The 16156-nt window shown below is 52.9% G+C and overlaps 7 protein-coding genes across 7 annotated transcripts; 5 read left to right on the forward strand and 2 right to left on the reverse strand.

The window, feature by feature from the left end:
• Nucleotides 1-946: 946 nt before the first annotated feature.
• On the forward strand, nt 947-1879 carry BD324DRAFT_623900 (putative copper chaperone). The gene is made up of 3 exons (XM_022015641.1): nt 947-1102; nt 1334-1445; nt 1570-1879. Exons 1-3 carry the CDS (start codon nt 1100-1102, stop codon nt 1734-1736), a joined length of 282 nt encoding a protein of 93 aa, XP_021871928.1. The 5' UTR covers nt 947-1099; the 3' UTR covers nt 1737-1879.
• On the reverse strand, nt 1880-3009 carry BD324DRAFT_623904 (ERV/ALR sulfhydryl oxidase domain-containing protein). The gene is made up of 4 exons (XM_022015642.1): nt 2501-3009; nt 2377-2437; nt 2195-2314; nt 1880-2121 (listed from the first exon to the last, which is right to left on the reverse strand). The coding sequence occupies exons 1-4, from the start codon at nt 2929-2931 to the stop codon at nt 1942-1944; spliced, it is 792 nt and encodes a 263-aa protein (XP_021871929.1). The 5' UTR covers nt 2932-3009; the 3' UTR covers nt 1880-1941.
• Nucleotides 3010-3817: 808 nt separating this feature from the next.
• Nucleotides 3818-7784, forward strand: BD324DRAFT_650484 (hypothetical protein; the record flags this gene model as incomplete). Its single annotated transcript, XM_022018152.1, has 2 exons — nt 3818-5828; nt 5887-7784. 2 exons carry the CDS (start codon nt 3818-3820, stop codon nt 7782-7784), a joined length of 3909 nt encoding a protein of 1302 aa, XP_021871930.1.
• Nucleotides 7785-8195: 411 nt separating this feature from the next.
• Nucleotides 8196-9931, forward strand: BD324DRAFT_409536 (hypothetical protein). The gene is made up of 2 exons (XM_022012706.1): nt 8196-9448; nt 9498-9931. The coding sequence occupies exons 1-2, from the start codon at nt 8244-8246 to the stop codon at nt 9730-9732; spliced, it is 1440 nt and encodes a 479-aa protein (XP_021871931.1). The 5' UTR covers nt 8196-8243; the 3' UTR covers nt 9733-9931.
• A 157-nt stretch (nt 9932-10088) lies between these two features.
• Nucleotides 10089-11011, forward strand: BD324DRAFT_623908 (hypothetical protein). Its single transcript, XM_022015643.1, has 3 exons — nt 10089-10376; nt 10456-10669; nt 10731-11011. Exons 1-3 carry the CDS (start codon nt 10131-10133, stop codon nt 10832-10834), a joined length of 564 nt encoding a protein of 187 aa, XP_021871932.1. The 5' UTR covers nt 10089-10130; the 3' UTR covers nt 10835-11011.
• Nucleotides 11012-12421: 1410 nt separating this feature from the next.
• On the forward strand, nt 12422-13276 carry BD324DRAFT_656176 (hypothetical protein; the record flags this gene model as incomplete). The annotated part of the gene is made up of 3 exons (XM_022018837.1): nt 12422-12749; nt 12851-13064; nt 13143-13276. Exons 1-3 carry the CDS (start codon nt 12507-12509, stop codon nt 13274-13276), a joined length of 591 nt encoding a protein of 196 aa, XP_021871933.1. The 5' UTR covers nt 12422-12506.
• A 66-nt stretch (nt 13277-13342) lies between these two features.
• BD324DRAFT_623919 (hypothetical protein) lies at nt 13343-14902 on the reverse strand. The gene is made up of 7 exons (XM_022015644.1): nt 14739-14902; nt 14520-14678; nt 14329-14434; nt 14176-14269; nt 14110-14121; nt 13826-14056; nt 13343-13763 (listed from the first exon to the last, which is right to left on the reverse strand). Exons 1-7 carry the CDS (start codon nt 14764-14766, stop codon nt 13437-13439), a joined length of 957 nt encoding a protein of 318 aa, XP_021871934.1. The 5' UTR covers nt 14767-14902; the 3' UTR covers nt 13343-13436.
• Nucleotides 14903-16156: the final 1254 nt, after the last annotated feature.

Consider the following 16156-nt stretch of genomic DNA (forward strand, 5'->3'; position numbering starts at 1 on the left):
TGATGGCTGATTATGGCATCCCTCCTTACGATGCTCTTCTCACGGCGTCTGACCAACTCGCTACGCTGCCCTATCTCGGCTCGCCTCATCGCGTCTCCACTCGTCGGCTCGATCCCCCACAGCATCGCCCGTCTCCAGCTCATCAAATGATTCCCCCTCATCGACCTCCAGCTCATTCCTCCGATATCTACAGACAACAAGCCATGGCCGCGCCTTCTAGCGTCCACGGCCAACCTCCACACACGGGACCTGTCCCCCCCGGATCAGCACCTGGACCTTCTATACCGAACCCCGCGGATCTCGTCGAACCATGGACGGATCTAGTGGATGAAGTGGATCCAAAGGAATTGGCCATGGCGAGATTTCGTGCTAGACAAGAGGTCATGACGGAAATTTTCAGTCCAGATCCGATCAGTGAGTCCCCGACGAGTCATTTTCAGAAAGGGAGACTGTTTGGCTGATGGTCCCCCCTTTCCGTCCGTCCAGAGAATATACCGTTGTCAATCGGTGACGCATGGTTAGGTCTAGGAACCGATGGAGAAAGTTTAGAAGCCAAAGTGAAAGCTTTGGAAGAAGAGAATGAACGGCTGAGTAGAGAGAAAGAGACTCATCTCGATGCGTGGCAGGCCAAATTGGCAGGTACTGAAGGAGGAGACGGAGGATTAAACGGGTTACACCCGGATAATGGTGCAATGGAGGTGGAAGTGGCGTAGACGTCGACAGCGAAGGGGTAATCATATTGTATAACATGCCAAATCGTGGCGGATTGGGGTCCTGCTTACCATGATCTGCTTTGTCTAGCGTGGTGCTGCTCGCACAATGCCTCGCTCAACGAGGATAACGGAATCAAAAAATGAGTCCTTAATCTGAAACACGGCGCCCGCCGACGGACACCGCGCTCTCCCGGCCGGTGGTTCGCTGAATTATAAAGCACGTCAACTTGGGAGGACTCGTTGTCGTTTACCCACCTAACTGATCACTTCAACTGCTCTCCAAGGCAAAGAGAAGCACTCCTTGCGGACTCAGAAGCGCTCTCAATCCCCACTGCCAAGCAAGCCCCCTGAGACTACGACGATCTTCTACCTTCAACCCATCGAGAATGGTGAGTCTGCGGGACTTTTGCGAGTACACTGCGTGGTCTTCCACGAACGACGCCATTGGGCAGCGAGATGCTCGAGACTTGACCTGTTCATGGAACAGTGACCAGTCATGCTCTCAAAGGTCTACCATGAAGTCCTCCCTGTCTCTGTCTCTCATTCACCTCGATCGCCCCCCTGTCACTTCTACCATTTCTCCCTCAGCGAGATGTATTGACACTCCACATCTTCTCCAGGCCGACTCTGCTGCTCAAGCTACCGCTCCAGCGTACGTCTACGACGTAAAAATGACATGTGGTGGCTGCAGCGGAGCCATCAATAGAGTCCTCACGAAGAACGTTGAGGCCCGTGAGTCTCACTGGGGCATTTCTAGTACGTTCGAAGGCTGCTGACTTGTTCGTTGGTTCTATTCTCATCTTTCCTTCATTTGGTACCGGTCCGACCTGAATTGGCTTCATTCCTTCCCTCGTAGCCAACGCCTTCTCCGTCTCTCTTGAGACGCAAAAGGTCGTCGTCTGGGGACCTTCTCTCCCGGCATTCGATGACCTCACAGCGAAGATTGCCAAGACGGGTAAAGAGATCAGGGAGAAGGAGGAAGTCAAGGATAACAAGCGATTGGCAGAGTTGGTCTCGGTATGAGCGCCGAGTCAGCAGCGCGAGGTGTGAGGTTTGTCCTGAGCCACTACAGCACGAAGAGATCCGCTGGGAGTCCACACTTCTCAGAGAGCGGAGGGACATGCGCTTTTGGAATTCATTAAAATGACAATGCAACATATGCAATATGCTAAGTATAACCATACAACTAAATGTCCCTGGCCGATGAAGGTGAAATGCTGTGCTGATCTCAGACATCTGTCGCAGCGTCCTGTCCCCCAGGGACGCCACTCGCTCCTGGGTCCTCTCCACACCCACAGTCGTACTTTTCGTCCAGGGTCAGACAATCGAATTCAGGCTTGCCTAATCGTTCGTTGATCATGTTGTGGACGTGGCAGAGCCACATGGAAGCGGCTTTTCGTGAGGACGTCTTGAGGGCGCGAGATGATCAGTATGCAGCACGGCGGGGAACGAGCCTCCAGAGACGAGTTGGGCATACTCACCTGTGGCGGGTACTCCTTTAATAATGCTTGAAACTCCTCTGCGCATTCACCACAGGGATATAACCGGGCAAAGAGGTGAAAGTAGGATTTGAGAGCATCCCTGTCGTCTTGCGTTGGAGTCTATGACAAGTGACGCCAAGTGAGAAGACGGTGTGTGAAAAGAGGTGGTGACTCCCACTCACATCAGGATACCTCAAAGTCATGAGATGTAAAACTTTCCAAGCTGATCGACCAAGTTCAGCTCTGTGTACGGTTGCGATTAGTGTCAATGGCAACGAACGAAGGATACTTCTTCTGCAAACTCACTTGGCCGTCGCATTCTCCATCTTGGGCATGATCACTCCGCCATGTGTGCCGAGAATGGGTGCGGAAGGTGAGGTGAAAGCTGTCATGTCGTACAAGTCCTCCTCTTGCTGCTTGGGACGATCCGACGAATGGGTCCCCATCAATACGAGCTCGTCTTCCTCATCATCCGCTCCCCTCGTATCCTCCTCATTGGCCAGCCCATTCCCTGTCTGTGGTCTGATCGGATCCCGCCAGTGATCTGAATCTATTCCACCCGATTCTATCTCCACATGGTGAATCGCATCTCCCCCCGTCGTCGTCGGCGTCGTCGTCTTCGTCCACGATGATAATGGTGTTGGTGAAGTGGATGGATGTAAGAGGTACAGCGTGGGGACGATGATAATCACCAGGAGGATCAGGAACAGTCTCGGTGTCCTGGATAGACCTGGCATTTGTGGTGCTCGAGGGTGATATGCCCAGATGCAGCCCGGTGAGTCAGAAAATGTGTCTGTCTGAAACCCGAGTAAGGTATGTATGGATAATAGCAAAAATATGGCGGGAAGCGGGACGGTGCGTGGTGGCGATTACGGAAGGGCATTAGGATCAGGATGAGCAAGGATCCCGAGAGAAATTTACTAATCAAAGCTGGGATTGATTAGCTCCTTTTTCCTAATCCCTCCCCTCCTCGCCGCGTGGTCTCAAGTGTGGCGTTTTTGAATGATTTTTGCCCGTTGTCCGCCCGATGTCTCACAAACGGGACCATGCAGATGCAGCAGCAGCAGCAGCTACAGCGACAGCGACAACGGGATATAGATTGAGACCGGGAGGAGGGCGACCATTGCATGCCTTTTGTTCGTATCATATCTCGTCTCTCGTTGTGACCATCTTGTGGACGCTTAGGGCATGAACGACGTTCGACGCGTCTGAATAAGAATAATTTCCGGATCTCTCGCCCAATTTTCTCTCCCTTTTTCCCTTAACGCATCTCTATAAGGTGTGGTGGTGGTGGTGGACAATCGACCCTGGGGCGGCTGCTTTGCTATACTCTTGACCTCGTTGAGGAGAACATTACATCGGGAACAATCTAAGCTAGCTGGAGGGCATCACAATCGGATGGGAGGAGTGCAGCAGCAGCAGCAGCAGCGACACTGGCTCGACCATTATTGTTCATGAGACACCCGCACGTGTCACGGTCCATTTTCCAACTCAAAGGCTATTGAGGTGACAGGAGCAACTGTGAGTGAAGCGAAAGCCAATGCCTGTTCACGTTTGCAAGTCACGACCACTGGACTGACACTTGAACACAGGAGTTCCCCTCACTTTGACCACTCACACGCCATGTCGCGGTCAACCGCACCGGTGATCACTTCTCCTCTTGAAGCGTGGCCAGCTAGACCTTTCCCTCGCGCCTCTCCCCTTTCCTCAAAGGTATCCAGCACATCTTCCCTCCAGACCACGACCGAAGATTATTCCGTGGGATCGTCCACGACCGCATGGACATTGAGAGATCCATCAAGCGTATCCGTGGTGTCCAGTACCATGACCTTTGGTGAAAGTTCAACGGCAGCGGTCCAAGCAGCAGCCAAGGACCTTTCCAGTTCCAACTCTGACCATGCGCCGATCAACCAAGCCAACGTCAACGATCAGATTCCTGATCTCGCCGCCACTTCACGCCTGGCCAAACTCGTCCAGACACCTCCGCCTCGACTCCGTGTCGTCAAAGGCAGTCGGGATACGGATGAAGATGATCACAGCCAGTCAAGACAAGGGGAAGGATCGTCGAATGGATACAGTCCAGGACATGGCAGCGCAAGAGGAGGAGGAGGTTGCAGCAGTTCAACAAGAGCCTATGCTCCACCTAGGAAACCACTGACACCGGGTCAATTGGGTCGAATCGCTCAATCATTCGGTATCGTCATTCCCTCTTTACCTCACCCTTCACCGACTTCCCTCTCGCTCTCCCCTCTTCAAGCTATCACTCGCAGTCCGAATGCCATGACACATCAAACAATGAGAGGGACACCTTGGTTGATTACCGTCATCCCGCCATTCTCCATACTCTTACCCCTGCCATTGGGTTCATCCGGCGACTCTGTCGATGCACCCTCATCCGCTGTCGTGCTCGGCACACCCCCCGAATCTTCGAAACTGAAAGAAAGGAGACGGAAATGGAAGCGAGGTAGACTCTTACCCTTACAACCGACGATGGGTTCCATGTTGTTGAGCATAGCGAGGGAATACGGTCTACCCAGTACACAAGGTGTCAACCTCTACTTGGTATATCAACCCCCACCGACCCATCTCACCACGGCCGCTCCTCTTCCTACCCATTCTCACTCCGCTTCTATATCTTCCACTGGGTCCTTTGGGTCTTCTTTTGAGGAAGCGACCGGCCCTCAGATCTCGGCCCAGACGTGGTCCACCTTGTTCGCATCGTATCTCGTCTCATCCGCCTCTTCTTCTCGCGCTTCGACACCGGCCAACACACCACTCAAATCGTCAGGACCTCTCGGTAGAGATATAGCCTTTCCACCTTCGCCATTGTCTCTCGTCGAACACCCCATCCCGAGTGCCGCCGTTGCTTCCGAGTCTACAGGTATTCGTCCCGATAAACTCTCACCCACCTCCCTGGCTTCATCGCCCGACACCAACGGTGTCGACCCACTCCCTCCGACGCCATTCTCCCTCAATCAGCACCAGTCACCTCATCTGGCTCCTCAGGTCAATCCCATTGTCGGAACCATTGAATTCGATGTCGACATCGATTCAGCCACATGGTATCAAGACTGGCGAAAATCAGCTCGAACTAGACCTTCACATAGCCGGAAAATCAGTAGCGTCTCCGATTCCGGACTCGGTCATGTCAGTGCACCTTTGCTGTCCCCAGGTCCAGCGTCCTCAGGAGGTATTAGACAATTAAAGCTGGTACGCAAAGTCAACGATAGTCGTGGCATGGCTAGATTTCTGCGTGATGTTGAATCGAATCGGCCGCCATACCTCGGTATGGATAAGCCTCGGTCAATGTCACTTTCAGCGGCTAGCGGCGCCGCTGCTCGAGATGCGAGGGTTGATCCACTACCATTGGAACACGCCATCATTATCTCTGGAAGCGACCGCACAGATGTCAGTGGATTACTTGGACCGGCGACGAATGAAAGCTCCCGCGTGGACGACCTGTCGTCTTCCGATCCCCCTATGGAGGTGGTCGACGACTTACTTGCTAGCCCGATAGCGTTGGACAAAACACAGTTGGAGCTGCAACGGGTTCGAGAAGTTGTCCAAGAGGTCATCATGGATAAGCGAGGTAGCGGATTGGTCATGTCGGACGAGTTGGACAAGCTGGAGCAGCGTAAGTTGACAAATTCCCCATCAGCCATGGTGTTTAGCTCACTTTGACCTCCTCTCAGTCATGCGCACATTATCACCTCGCGAGATTCGAGTGACTTCACCGAGAATGTTGACACCTCGCATGGCGGCCAAAATAGCGGCTGCAAAGATACAAGCGGAAGGTTTGACAAAACTTACACTGAGCCCAAATCCAAATGGTCAAGCGCACAGCTCGTTGCTTCCTTCGCCTCTGGCATCCACGTTTACAGCTCCATCAAAGGCTACTCCAGAATCGCTCCCTCGTGTCCCAAAATCCTCAACGGACAGTACGAATGCTACCAGCGCCAGCGGGTCTCGTCGTGTGGCTTGGCCGGCAGTTCCTCATTCCGAGTCTCCCGAATCATCTCGAATTACAGAATATTTCCAAGCGAAAGCTGCCCCTCAATCTGGAGATGACACGCCGAGTCCTCGATCGGCGGAGACGCTGCAACGTGCCCAACAGTCCTCGCACGCCGCCCTCACAACAACAACGGCAGAGGTGGAATCGAGGTATGCGGAGTGGAGACCTAGACGACCGCAGAGGCCCACTTCTCCGGGATTGGAACAGACCCATCGAAGAACACCGTCATACACGCTTCCGCAGACTCACGTTGATCAGTTGCGCCAAGTGTCGAATCCGTTGCCCGGTACCAGTACCCAACCCTCGACATCCCCTGCCAAGCCGCCACCACATATCCTTCGCAATCGCACGTCTAGCACTGAACTGGGACTTGCAACGGGAGGACTGGCAGGCATCGGCGAATCTCCTCGATCGCCACCACCCGTCCCTCGAGACAAGGGTCGTCGAGGAAGCAACGCGTTCAAGGGGCTCAAAAATCAGATCTCGGCGAGAAATCTCAATATACAATGGGGTCCAAAGCAGCCATCTACGCCCTCCCCCGAAATGAATTCTCAACATTCCTCGCCTGCACTGCCTGCGGAGTCTGGAAGTCGACAGACAGAGACGCTTGGTCTTTTCAGCCGGTCTGGACCATCACTCGACCATCAGACCACGTCTTCGTTTGCGAGTTTGAACGGCGCCGCCGCCCCGGCCGGAGCCCCAGCTCCACCGTCTAAAGATTCTCTACCTCGCAAAGTGTATACCGGCGGAGACCTCAGCCCGCCGATACAAATGGGCGACTGGGATCTGGCTGATGTTCCCTCACCACCAACGCATACTTTTTCTTCCAACAACGTCGTCGTCTTCCCCTCGGCTCTCAAGGCGAATCATGTTCCTCATACGCAATCACCACTGCAATCGCGTGAACCCAACAGCCATTCGGTTGGTATCTCCAGTCAAAAGGGTCCTCAGGGCGTCGCCTCGAAATGGCTGGGCAGCGTCAATGGCTTTACGTTTGGCAAGAAAGCTAGTGTATCGGCTTTGCGCGAACAGGCAGGCTTTGGTCCAGGCTCCAATGGCCCGGCAGGGCGCAGTGTCAGTGACGGTCATGCGCGAAATCTCAGCACGGGTAGAGGTCGAATTCCACATCCCAATGGATCAGGTTCACAAGGTCGTCGCAACCCATCTATAGATTCAGCCTCTATCGGCTCGCCAATCGTCTCGACCTTTCGCCAGGTCGAGGGGACCTCTCCGCATTTAATGAGTGCTGGAGGGGTCACTCATCCTCGAGGTCCATCATCATCACCTTCCAACGGGATCGTCCTCGATTCTCCCCCTTTCACGGCTTTTTCGTTCCAATCACAAGGCTCAGGTATGAGCACTGAACTGCCTTATCGGTCTCCCGCAAAGACTACTGCCTCTTCTTCTTCACCTATGAATTCGACGCACAAGACTTTACCGGAATCCCCTGGTATCAAGAGGAAACCTGTCCCCTCGGAAGTGGGAGTCGGAGTCATGCAAGGTATGACGACGAGTGACAGTTTCGCGAGCTCTAGGAGCTTTGTATTGGAGGACCCCCCAAAGAGGAGGTTGCGATAGGGTTTGGGCGAGAGGCTAGGGGCTAGAGGCCAGAGGCGAGAACTCAAGGGGTCTGGAAGGTCCCGAAGAACCGTAGAGTCGACCGGATTTTTGGAGGTCAAGAGCGAGAGAATTCTGTTAGTCGGCGGCTTCGAGGCTGTGTGTGGGGATCTATTCTAGCTGGTACTTGACCCGCGTGTACTTCTATATAGATATTGGCATGCTCTGCCAGCTGTATGCATCTACTCTTGTCGTGCTGTTGCAGTGGTTACATAGTGCTGCATTCTCCCTTCAACTTCGCGGGGCCGGAAAAGAAGATACAGATAAGGGTGAAACCAAGGAACCAAGATGAAACGCAAGGGGTCGTTCATCCCCAAATGAAACCCCCCCTCTTTTTTTTTTTGCCGTATGAGACTCACACTCCGAACCGCTCTACACTCGTCGACCTTGGATCATTTTCAAAGGCTCCTGTTGAACTTGATGGGACCAAGTCTTGCCATCTCATCTGCGACTGGCGTGTCACAACTTACATACATACCGAAAATGCCCGACACCATGGGCGATCCCAGCGAGCCCTGGAACGATTCATCTTCCATTGAGACACGACCTGAGACATTCCGTTCAAGCCTTGTCACACCTTATTCGTTCCGAGAGATGCCGTACGACGTGTCGCTCAAGACACTGGATGGCTTGTTACTAGATGACGGCGATATGGAGGCGAGTCCGCTTCAAGTACCACCTCAACCTATCGGCAGTCGTCACCACCATTATCAACAACCTCAGAAGGGGGCGCCGTCTGAGAGCGAATACAGTATGGGCACGTCATACCGTACTACAGCCACTTGGATGACGGTAACAGGACCAAACGGAACAGGCTTAGGCGAAAGATCATGCGATCCGGTTGGAGAGACGACCTACGCGCCGGCATCTACATCTAGACGTGGCTCGTTCGGGACCTGGAACTCCATGTCGAGCTTTTATACTGCTGAAGATGGTAAAGACGTGGTGTCTGTGAGGTCAAGAGTGTCCGCGAGGGGAACTGTGTTGAATCTGGGGAAGTCGGACGATAAGGATGACTCCGACGTACGATCAATGTTCTCCTTGGAGACCGTGCAGCAGGTCAACAGCTGCGATCAATTGACACAAAATCCTTATATAGAGAAGCGAGGAGGCGAAGGATCAATCTCACTCAAGGCATTCAAATCTGCATCCCCGGATGATGCTCCCGATTCCACTTCGTCCTGCAGATATGACGGCAGCCCGAGCGATACCTCGTCCAGTCTTTTCGCCCCATCGCCAGGGCCTTACCTCTTCAACTCTAGTCTCTTCCGCAAACCGTTTCAGTATCCCGCCAAACCAACTACAACAGTCTCGAGAACGTCGACAGACATGGATGAAACCGATGAAACTCCCTTACCGTCCATCGTCATTGTCCATCATGGTTCCAGATCGGACCTGGTGGAGGAGCTTGATCTGCCAATCACAGGACACACTTTACCGGAACGGGATTCTTCTCTTGGATCAGCGACACAGTCGTCGTCTGGAAGCGCCTGGATAACTGTATTCATGGATCCTATACGGATCGGGCTATGGGACCTTTTCGGACCAAGTTGGAACTTGTTGAAGGAGTATCGGACGATCTTAAGCACTTCAGAATCATATCCATATTCCGATTCAGATTCAGGGTGAGCTCGTCTCCATGATACTTATACGATATCTGACTCGCAGATCCAGCTCCAGCCACAGGGCCAGTGGTCTGGGGCCCCAGCCCTTACGCATGGAGATGTATCGAGTCTATCCTGAGAATGAGGAGATCCCTGACGTCTCCCTTGCGTCGGAGAATGAGAATCTCGTTATGGGCTCAACTCTCCGACTCGCAGCTCCTCGGAGTATACCGCGATTCGACCGATACTGGAAACTCGGGGATACTCCATCAAACGGCCAAACTCGAGGTCTGTTCTCGTCGTAAATGGTAGTCAGAAGCCATAGGATGCCATTGCGGACCTCGACCCAACATCTCCTACAAGGCGAAGCTGTACCAGAGCCTGCGGCAAGACACTTCAACCTTGGGTCTGGGAGTGCCACCAAGGTCTTTCCATGGGCGAGAGACTCTTGCGAGTCGGCCGAGCCATATAGCTGCTCTGGGCTGCCAACGCAGCTTACAGTATATCTGTATTCGATGTCTTGCGTTGCGTGCATCCAAGCCCACCGACACAATAATCACCTACTGTGGGCATTGTGCAACCGCCGCCTAGGTCCGTGCCACATAGCAAATTTGCTCCCGTTGCCACTTGACCATTTGGTCACTCCACAGCATGTGGAACGTAGCGTCTTGCATTTGCACTTTCAACTGATCTATCGAGCACCATGTCGTCCCTCTTGCCTCAGTACAATACACGACGAGTGTCCGACGAGGAGGAACAGCGACCTCTGAATTCATGGAAAGATGATGATCGAGCGATGTCCTCGCCACCACCTCCGTCTTATCCCCCCGGACGAGATCACGCCAGTGGATCGGGCTCCAAGAACAAGACGATCACGTATACGTTCGTGCCCCGGTGGCCAGTCAAGGGAAAGACGGAGAGTGTACTGGGCCTAGCGGGCGGCAAGGATGTAAGTGCGAAAAACAGGTCGCCGCTTGACGCATCGACATAGGCGGTTTCTGTGGGCTAACGTACGCTATGATGTTTAGGCTACACTGGAGATGGTTCTGAGAGCGTTCCCTGTCCTCAACAACTACCCGCCTGGGCGTATCGAGTTCTTGGCAGCTGTCTCGCCTGAAACCAAATTGGAAGACGTGCATGGCTGGAGTCGAATCATGGATGAAGCTTGGGACGAATTCACCACCGATGCTCCGTCAAGACTCAAAATTCAAGTCGCTGATCTTCCTGGTCAAGCGAGGCGGCGTGAGTTTACACTCTCATCCTTTGTGACTCAGTCCTTTTGCTGAGATTGCGGACGACATAGGCGAAATCCGAACTTGTGCCTTCATTACCCTAGCAGCCTGCTCGCCCTTCGCCGTTTTTGCCCTGTTCATACTCATCATCTACCTGAATGTCGGATCTCCCTGAGAGATCACGTTTTGGTTTGGACAATTGTCGGGCAGGGACGGTGTAGTGCCGAGCACTGAGGGCAGATTACACCCGGGATTATACAAGGCGGGTTGATCTAATATTACGCTTGCATTAGGTTTTCATGTTGTAGATGCGGTATATATACGTTGATATTATGCACGAGTACCGAGGTCAATGGGGTCGTTGGCACATCCGCGGAGTGGTTGTATGTTGTGCGTGCCGTGCGTGATGCGAGCGTAAGAGGCCGATGGGAATATACGGTTCTCATGAGGCTATTGGATCTGCCAACCTCCGCCGTGAGCGGCAACGGGCAAATTCAAATAATCTTGCCCAACGATCTGTTCGCCACCCTCTGGTCCGACCGCCCAGGATCTCACCTATACTGGTCCAGTATCAGTCTTCGTCCAGTAAATCTGATGAGAACCAACCTCTTTTACCTTCTGGACCGCACTTCGAAAGTGCAGCAATAGATCCGCCACCATCTTATGCTTCTGGTGGATCGACGTGATTGCTTGATGGATCTGGGACAGCCTCCTGCGGACCCAACGCCACTTTCACGTTTGTTCCCAGATGGCCCGTCAAGGCCCGGCAAGAGAGCGTCGTTGGACGTATCGGCAATAAAACTGTGAGTGAGACAGATCTCCCCGGCTCTCTGTACTTGGAAGTCAAGTCTCCTAGGCATGTGGTGATTGACAGCCTGACGTTTCTATTAGGACACTATCGCTATGATCCAGCGAGCGATCCCTATTCTAGCTGGGTATCCTCGGATAGGATAGAAATACTGATGGCGTGTTCGCCGACCAGTGACCCAGCTCGAGAGGAGGGTTGGTCTCGAATCCTCGATGAAGCATGGCCTGGTTTCCTTCTAGTCCGCCGAGCCATATCAAAGTACATATCGTCGACCTGCCGGGCCAGGCGGAAGAGCGTGAGTCCCTCAGTATCTGTATAAGTGGGGATGTAACAGAACGCTTACTGATACAATCCTGTCGGGATGTCCAGGTGACAGACATCAGTGGGAGCGAAGGATCATTTCAGAAGCTCTCAGGAGACTCTTCGGGCTTGGACTCACCGGTCTTTGGCTCTGGCTGGCTATATGGCTATTCTATCGAAAGGAGAATCCGTTCCCACGACTTCAATCTTATCTATGGCTGAGTGCAGCTAATGAGCCCCCAGGAATATCCGATATGCGGCGAGCCTCGGTATGAACACAGGCTCTCCCGAAAATTGACTGTTGCTCTGCAACGGGGACCAGTCCAAGCTTCATATCCTTCATCAGACCTGCATACGGCCTGAACCTTCCGCTCACTCGCAGATGGCTCTCCGGCACGAAGTCAGGTCCGCACGAGTAGAGGACTGTAGCGGCTGAAGACACCTCGTTGTAGCATTCGAGGGAACAGTACCTGCTTCCCCCCGTCTGGTCGGCAGCTTTGATAGGACGAGTATGCCATCATTCTCCGTCCCCTGAATGCTCTCGATGGTCAGAATTGGACGGGACGTGACCTTTCGCTCGATAGTTCTGTACCAGATATTAATTATCATGACATGTGTGGTGGCTAAAATTAGCCGAAGCTTGTCTAGGCTCCACATTCTTGCATTCCTTGAGCTTCTCCCGACGTTTCTGTCTTCGCCCCTTGTCCATCACGTTGCGGACCTATCACACGTACCCACCATGTCTAGCCTACTACCTCAGTACCACACCAAGGCCTCAGACTCCGACATCAACGATGAGGAACGACAGCCGCTCACCTCATGGAAGGATAACGATCGAAGTTCATCGCCACCCCCTCCTTCGTATCCACCTCAGGCAAGCGGATCTCAAGCTCACAGACCCAATGTGACATACGTGTTCGTACCGAGATGGCCAGTCAAAGGAGAGCAGAAGAGCGTCTTGGGCGTCGCAGCGGGTAAAGACGTGAGTGTTTTTGGCACCCTGTGAAAACCCATCTGGCTCCATTCGCAAGGATCCCACTTTCTTCAGTCATGACCCAAACGTTCATACTGATCAAACCTCAGGATACTATCGATCTGGTTCGACGAGCTTTCCCTGTTCTAGCAGAATATTCGCCAGATAGGATCGAATTCTTGGCACCATCTACTCCGGAGACCCAGATCGATAATATCACCCAGTGGAGTCAGATCCTCGATGAAGCCTGGCATGGCATTGAAACAAATCCTCCTGCAAGACTCAAAGTACAAGTGATAGATGGTCCTGGTGACCTTGAAGAACGTGAGTGGAGTGCAGCCCCTGAGGTCTGCCATTCTTTGTCTGCCTGAGCTTAAGATACTCCATTTTGCCCATCTCCAGGTACGAGGAGAAAGGAAAGAGAAGATAAAATAGTAGTTCTGGCCTTTTTCTGCCTCCCAGCACTAGGTCTGCTGCTCTTCCTCATAATCATGTCGGCAACCGGCAACCTGAACAGCGAGAAGAAAGGAGGTTAGATATTCCGGACGCGTGGTGCAACTCGCGCGCAAATCTTTCGATACACAGCGTACCCAAGTGAGCGCCCGTGCAGTCCAGTGATGCATGATCTTGATTCGCAAGAACGACCTCACTTCCTTTCTCGCCCTGGAACACCCTGCACTTGAGTCAAGGCGGAGCCTATGAGACCAAGGTAGAAATAACCCTTGGGACAATTCCTGCGCGCGCCAACCTCTCCAGCTCTTGCCGCTTCCATTCTGCTTGAATCCCATGTCGCTTCGACGGCGCAGCCTTTCTCTCTGTCGTAGCACGGAAATCATATCCTTCTTCAGGCGTTCGCCCCAATTCTTTGAGCGTCTTGAGCTCTACCAACGAGTAGTCGTCGGTATTGTCCCTCTTGAATTTATGAGGTTCATTGAGTGCCGCCCAAGGATTGATCATGAATCGAGGGACACGAGTGTTGTTCTGAGACTTGGTGTGCATCATCAAAGGATGGCACAGGAAGACCTGAGGAGGGGGGGATCTTAAGCGACATGCCACCGCGATGGAAAGGATAGGATCAAACTCACATCGCCTGGTTCGCCAGTGCATTCGATGAATTGATGGCTGGCCTTGACCATCTCCCCTGGAGTGGGCTTCCAAGGCGCTCCGTCACCTCCACCGACACCTTCAGGGTGGTCTCGCAAGAATTCAATGATCTTGGTCGTTGCGTCGGGCGAAATGAAGGTGCATCCACCTTTGGATTCGACTTTAGAGAACAAGGGGATCATGAGGAGAGCTACTTCGGGGCTATCGAGGAACTAGAGATATGGTCAGGACGTCGAGCAACGCAGGGCTATTCTGTGGATCTCACGTGCTTGTATGACTACGATACAAACAAACATAAGCACTGTCCATATGATAGACATATCACACTCACGTCTCCGTCACAGTGCCATGCGTCCAGGTCTCTTGGATGAGGAGGTTCAGCGTTATGGGTTTCGGGAGTGCCGAGGTTGACGATGAAGTTGTCACTAAAGGCCAAAGAGGACATCAGATAAAGCCCAATACCATTAAAGACGGTAGCCCTCACCCCCAGCTATCACGATCCATCCGAAGACGCTCAATACCGCCAATTAATTCGAGCATAGCTCCCCAGGCGACGGGAGAAAAGTCTTCAATCTTCTCCGAGCGAATGACTGCAAAGCCACACGTAGGTCAGCCAGACCAAAATGCGGCACGACCTGTCCGTATGGGCCTCTCGAGTATCGCCCCAACACTCACCAGGCATGTTGATCCATTCCCTGTTCCAGGTACTCATATCATTTGGGTCCATATCCAATCTGATCCAAGCATCTTGTTTCCATGCTTCTGCTTTCTCCTTGGAGAATGCACCTTCCAGCTTGATGTACCCATCTCGCATGAAAGACTCAACTTGCTCGTCTGCCGGAAGAAAAGCGATAAGCGTGAGTCATCGACACGAGGGATCTTGGTTGGACTTGCCCGTGAGGAACTTGTACTTCTTCGCCATATTGGTGTCTTCTGATCGTTGGTAGCTTCTACGGTGGATGTATAGAGAGCAAGAGTCCGCTTGAGCAAGAAATCAGCCTGACCCAGCGAGTTGAGGACGAGTGTGGAGGTATATATACCTAAAGGCTTTGTATACCCCACTGTAGAAGTATGCGGGCCACTCTCGTCCCTCTGGCGCGAGGCGCCCCTTGTGGCGGCCCAATCGCCGAAAATCGCCAATGGCAATAGGTTCGTTCGGATTAGGCCGAGGCCGATAGTCAAACCTCCACTTGGTACGGGATCGGATCTGCTATGAGTTGCCCCCGCTCAAATGGGGGAGCTAGGGGCCTCATAAGACTGTGAGGCTTGCGTGGGCAGATCAAGTGGCACAGGAGTGGGAGGGGCTATGCACGGGCTTGATTTCGGGTTTGGTTACGTTTCTCGCCACAACCTGCCAGAATGGTGCAGGGGAGGCGTTTGTTGGCGAACTTGCATCAGTGACTGTCTGCAGTGGAGACTCCTACCTATACTAGATCACCTCACGATACGGCTCAATGATGCACAACAGCTAGCTGCCACGCTCCTTGCTGCATCTACACGTGGAGCTATATAGCCCTTCGGATGCGCACAAAGGCACGAGAGCCCAGGCCCGATATGGGGTCCCCAGCCAAGACGCGTCTCGGAATTATTTTAAATTCATTACCCAGCGAAATACGCGTGAGATTCCATCTATCATAAGGAATTCATCTGGAACGATGCTGAGAATGGGGCAGCTCGATCCTCCATGTAGCATGCCGTGGACTATGTGTCCGTGGTGGCAGTAGTGGACGATGAGCTCCCAATAGACGGATATTGGTGCGGTAGAAATATCCAAGCCCATTCATTTCTTCATTCCATGTGGAGCGTGATCACCACCCAGAAAAAGGTACCACCATTACGCTAGTTCAAAGGTCAGCAGCTCCAACATGGACTGCGGAGACTCGTGCAACCGAAAGAATCTGTACTCTGTCTGCCATTCCGCACAAGAATGTTCTCATTCTGGCGGAACAGCGATACCCGAGAGAGGAACCACGCTAATTAAAAGAGCTGAACATGAAAGTGCCACGACGGATGGGATACTGCGTGTCAGGTCTCGAACGGCGAGGTTAATTCGGCCAGGAAGAGCATGCAATTGTGCTCAACACAGGTCTCAAAGTGAACGTCATGCAGTCCCAGTTTCTTCCCATTCCAATCCGATAGTATTAGCGCCCCCATGAGTCATTCATTCATTCTTCCTCGACGTGACCGAATCGTGACCCAAACCTTTTTTCGGTTTGACCGAAAGGTTTTTCTCCTTCCCCCTTCTCATTCGCACATTACCCGTCTCATCCAATCCACAATCCCCCATTCCCATCCCATCCCCTCCTCTTCAA

The sequence above is a fragment of the Kockovaella imperatae genome (genome assembly GCF_002102565.1).
Source record: "Kockovaella imperatae strain NRRL Y-17943 chromosome Unknown BD324scaffold_5, whole genome shotgun sequence".
NCBI lineage: Eukaryota > Fungi > Basidiomycota > Tremellomycetes > Tremellales > Cuniculitremaceae > Kockovaella > Kockovaella imperatae.

Bases quoted from the DNA above. Each gene is read 5' to 3' on its own strand.
- BD324DRAFT_623900 (XM_022015641.1), top strand. The intron at 1,446-1,569 runs GTGAGTCTCACT...CTTCCCTCGTAG, and splicing joins CACGAAGAACGTTGAGGCCC to CCAACGCCTTCTCCGTCTCT.
- BD324DRAFT_623904 (XM_022015642.1), bottom strand. From the start codon at position 2,931: ATGCCAGGTCTATCCAGGACACCGAGACTGTTCCTGATCCTCCTGGTG. The intron at 2,315-2,376 runs GTGAGTGGGAGT...CACTTGTCATAG, and splicing joins TGACTTTGAGGTATCCTGAT to ACTCCAACGCAAGACGACAG. The intron at 2,122-2,194 runs GTGAGTATGCCC...CGCGCCCTCAAG, and splicing joins TAAAGGAGTACCCGCCACAG to ACGTCCTCACGAAAAGCCGC.
- BD324DRAFT_409536 (XM_022012706.1), top strand. From the start codon at position 8,244: ATGGGACCAAGTCTTGCCATCTCATCTGCGACTGGCGTGTCACAACTT. The intron at 9,449-9,497 runs GTGAGCTCGTCT...TCGCAGATCCAG, and splicing joins TATTCCGATTCAGATTCAGG to CTCCAGCCACAGGGCCAGTG.
- BD324DRAFT_623908 (XM_022015643.1), top strand. From the start codon at position 10,131: ATGTCGTCCCTCTTGCCTCAGTACAATACACGACGAGTGTCCGACGAG. The intron at 10,377-10,455 runs GTAAGTGCGAAA...TATGATGTTTAG, and splicing joins GCCTAGCGGGCGGCAAGGAT to GCTACACTGGAGATGGTTCT. The intron at 10,670-10,730 runs GTGAGTTTACAC...CGGACGACATAG, and splicing joins TCCTGGTCAAGCGAGGCGGC to GCGAAATCCGAACTTGTGCC.
- BD324DRAFT_623919 (XM_022015644.1), bottom strand. From the start codon at position 14,766: ATGGCGAAGAAGTACAAGTTCCTCACGG. The intron at 14,679-14,738 runs GCAAGTCCAACC...TTCTTCCGGCAG, and splicing joins GAAGTACAAGTTCCTCACGG to ACGAGCAAGTTGAGTCTTTC. The intron at 14,270-14,328 runs GTGAGGGCTACC...TTTGGCCTTTAG, and splicing joins ATGGATCGTGATAGCTGGGG to TGACAACTTCATCGTCAACC.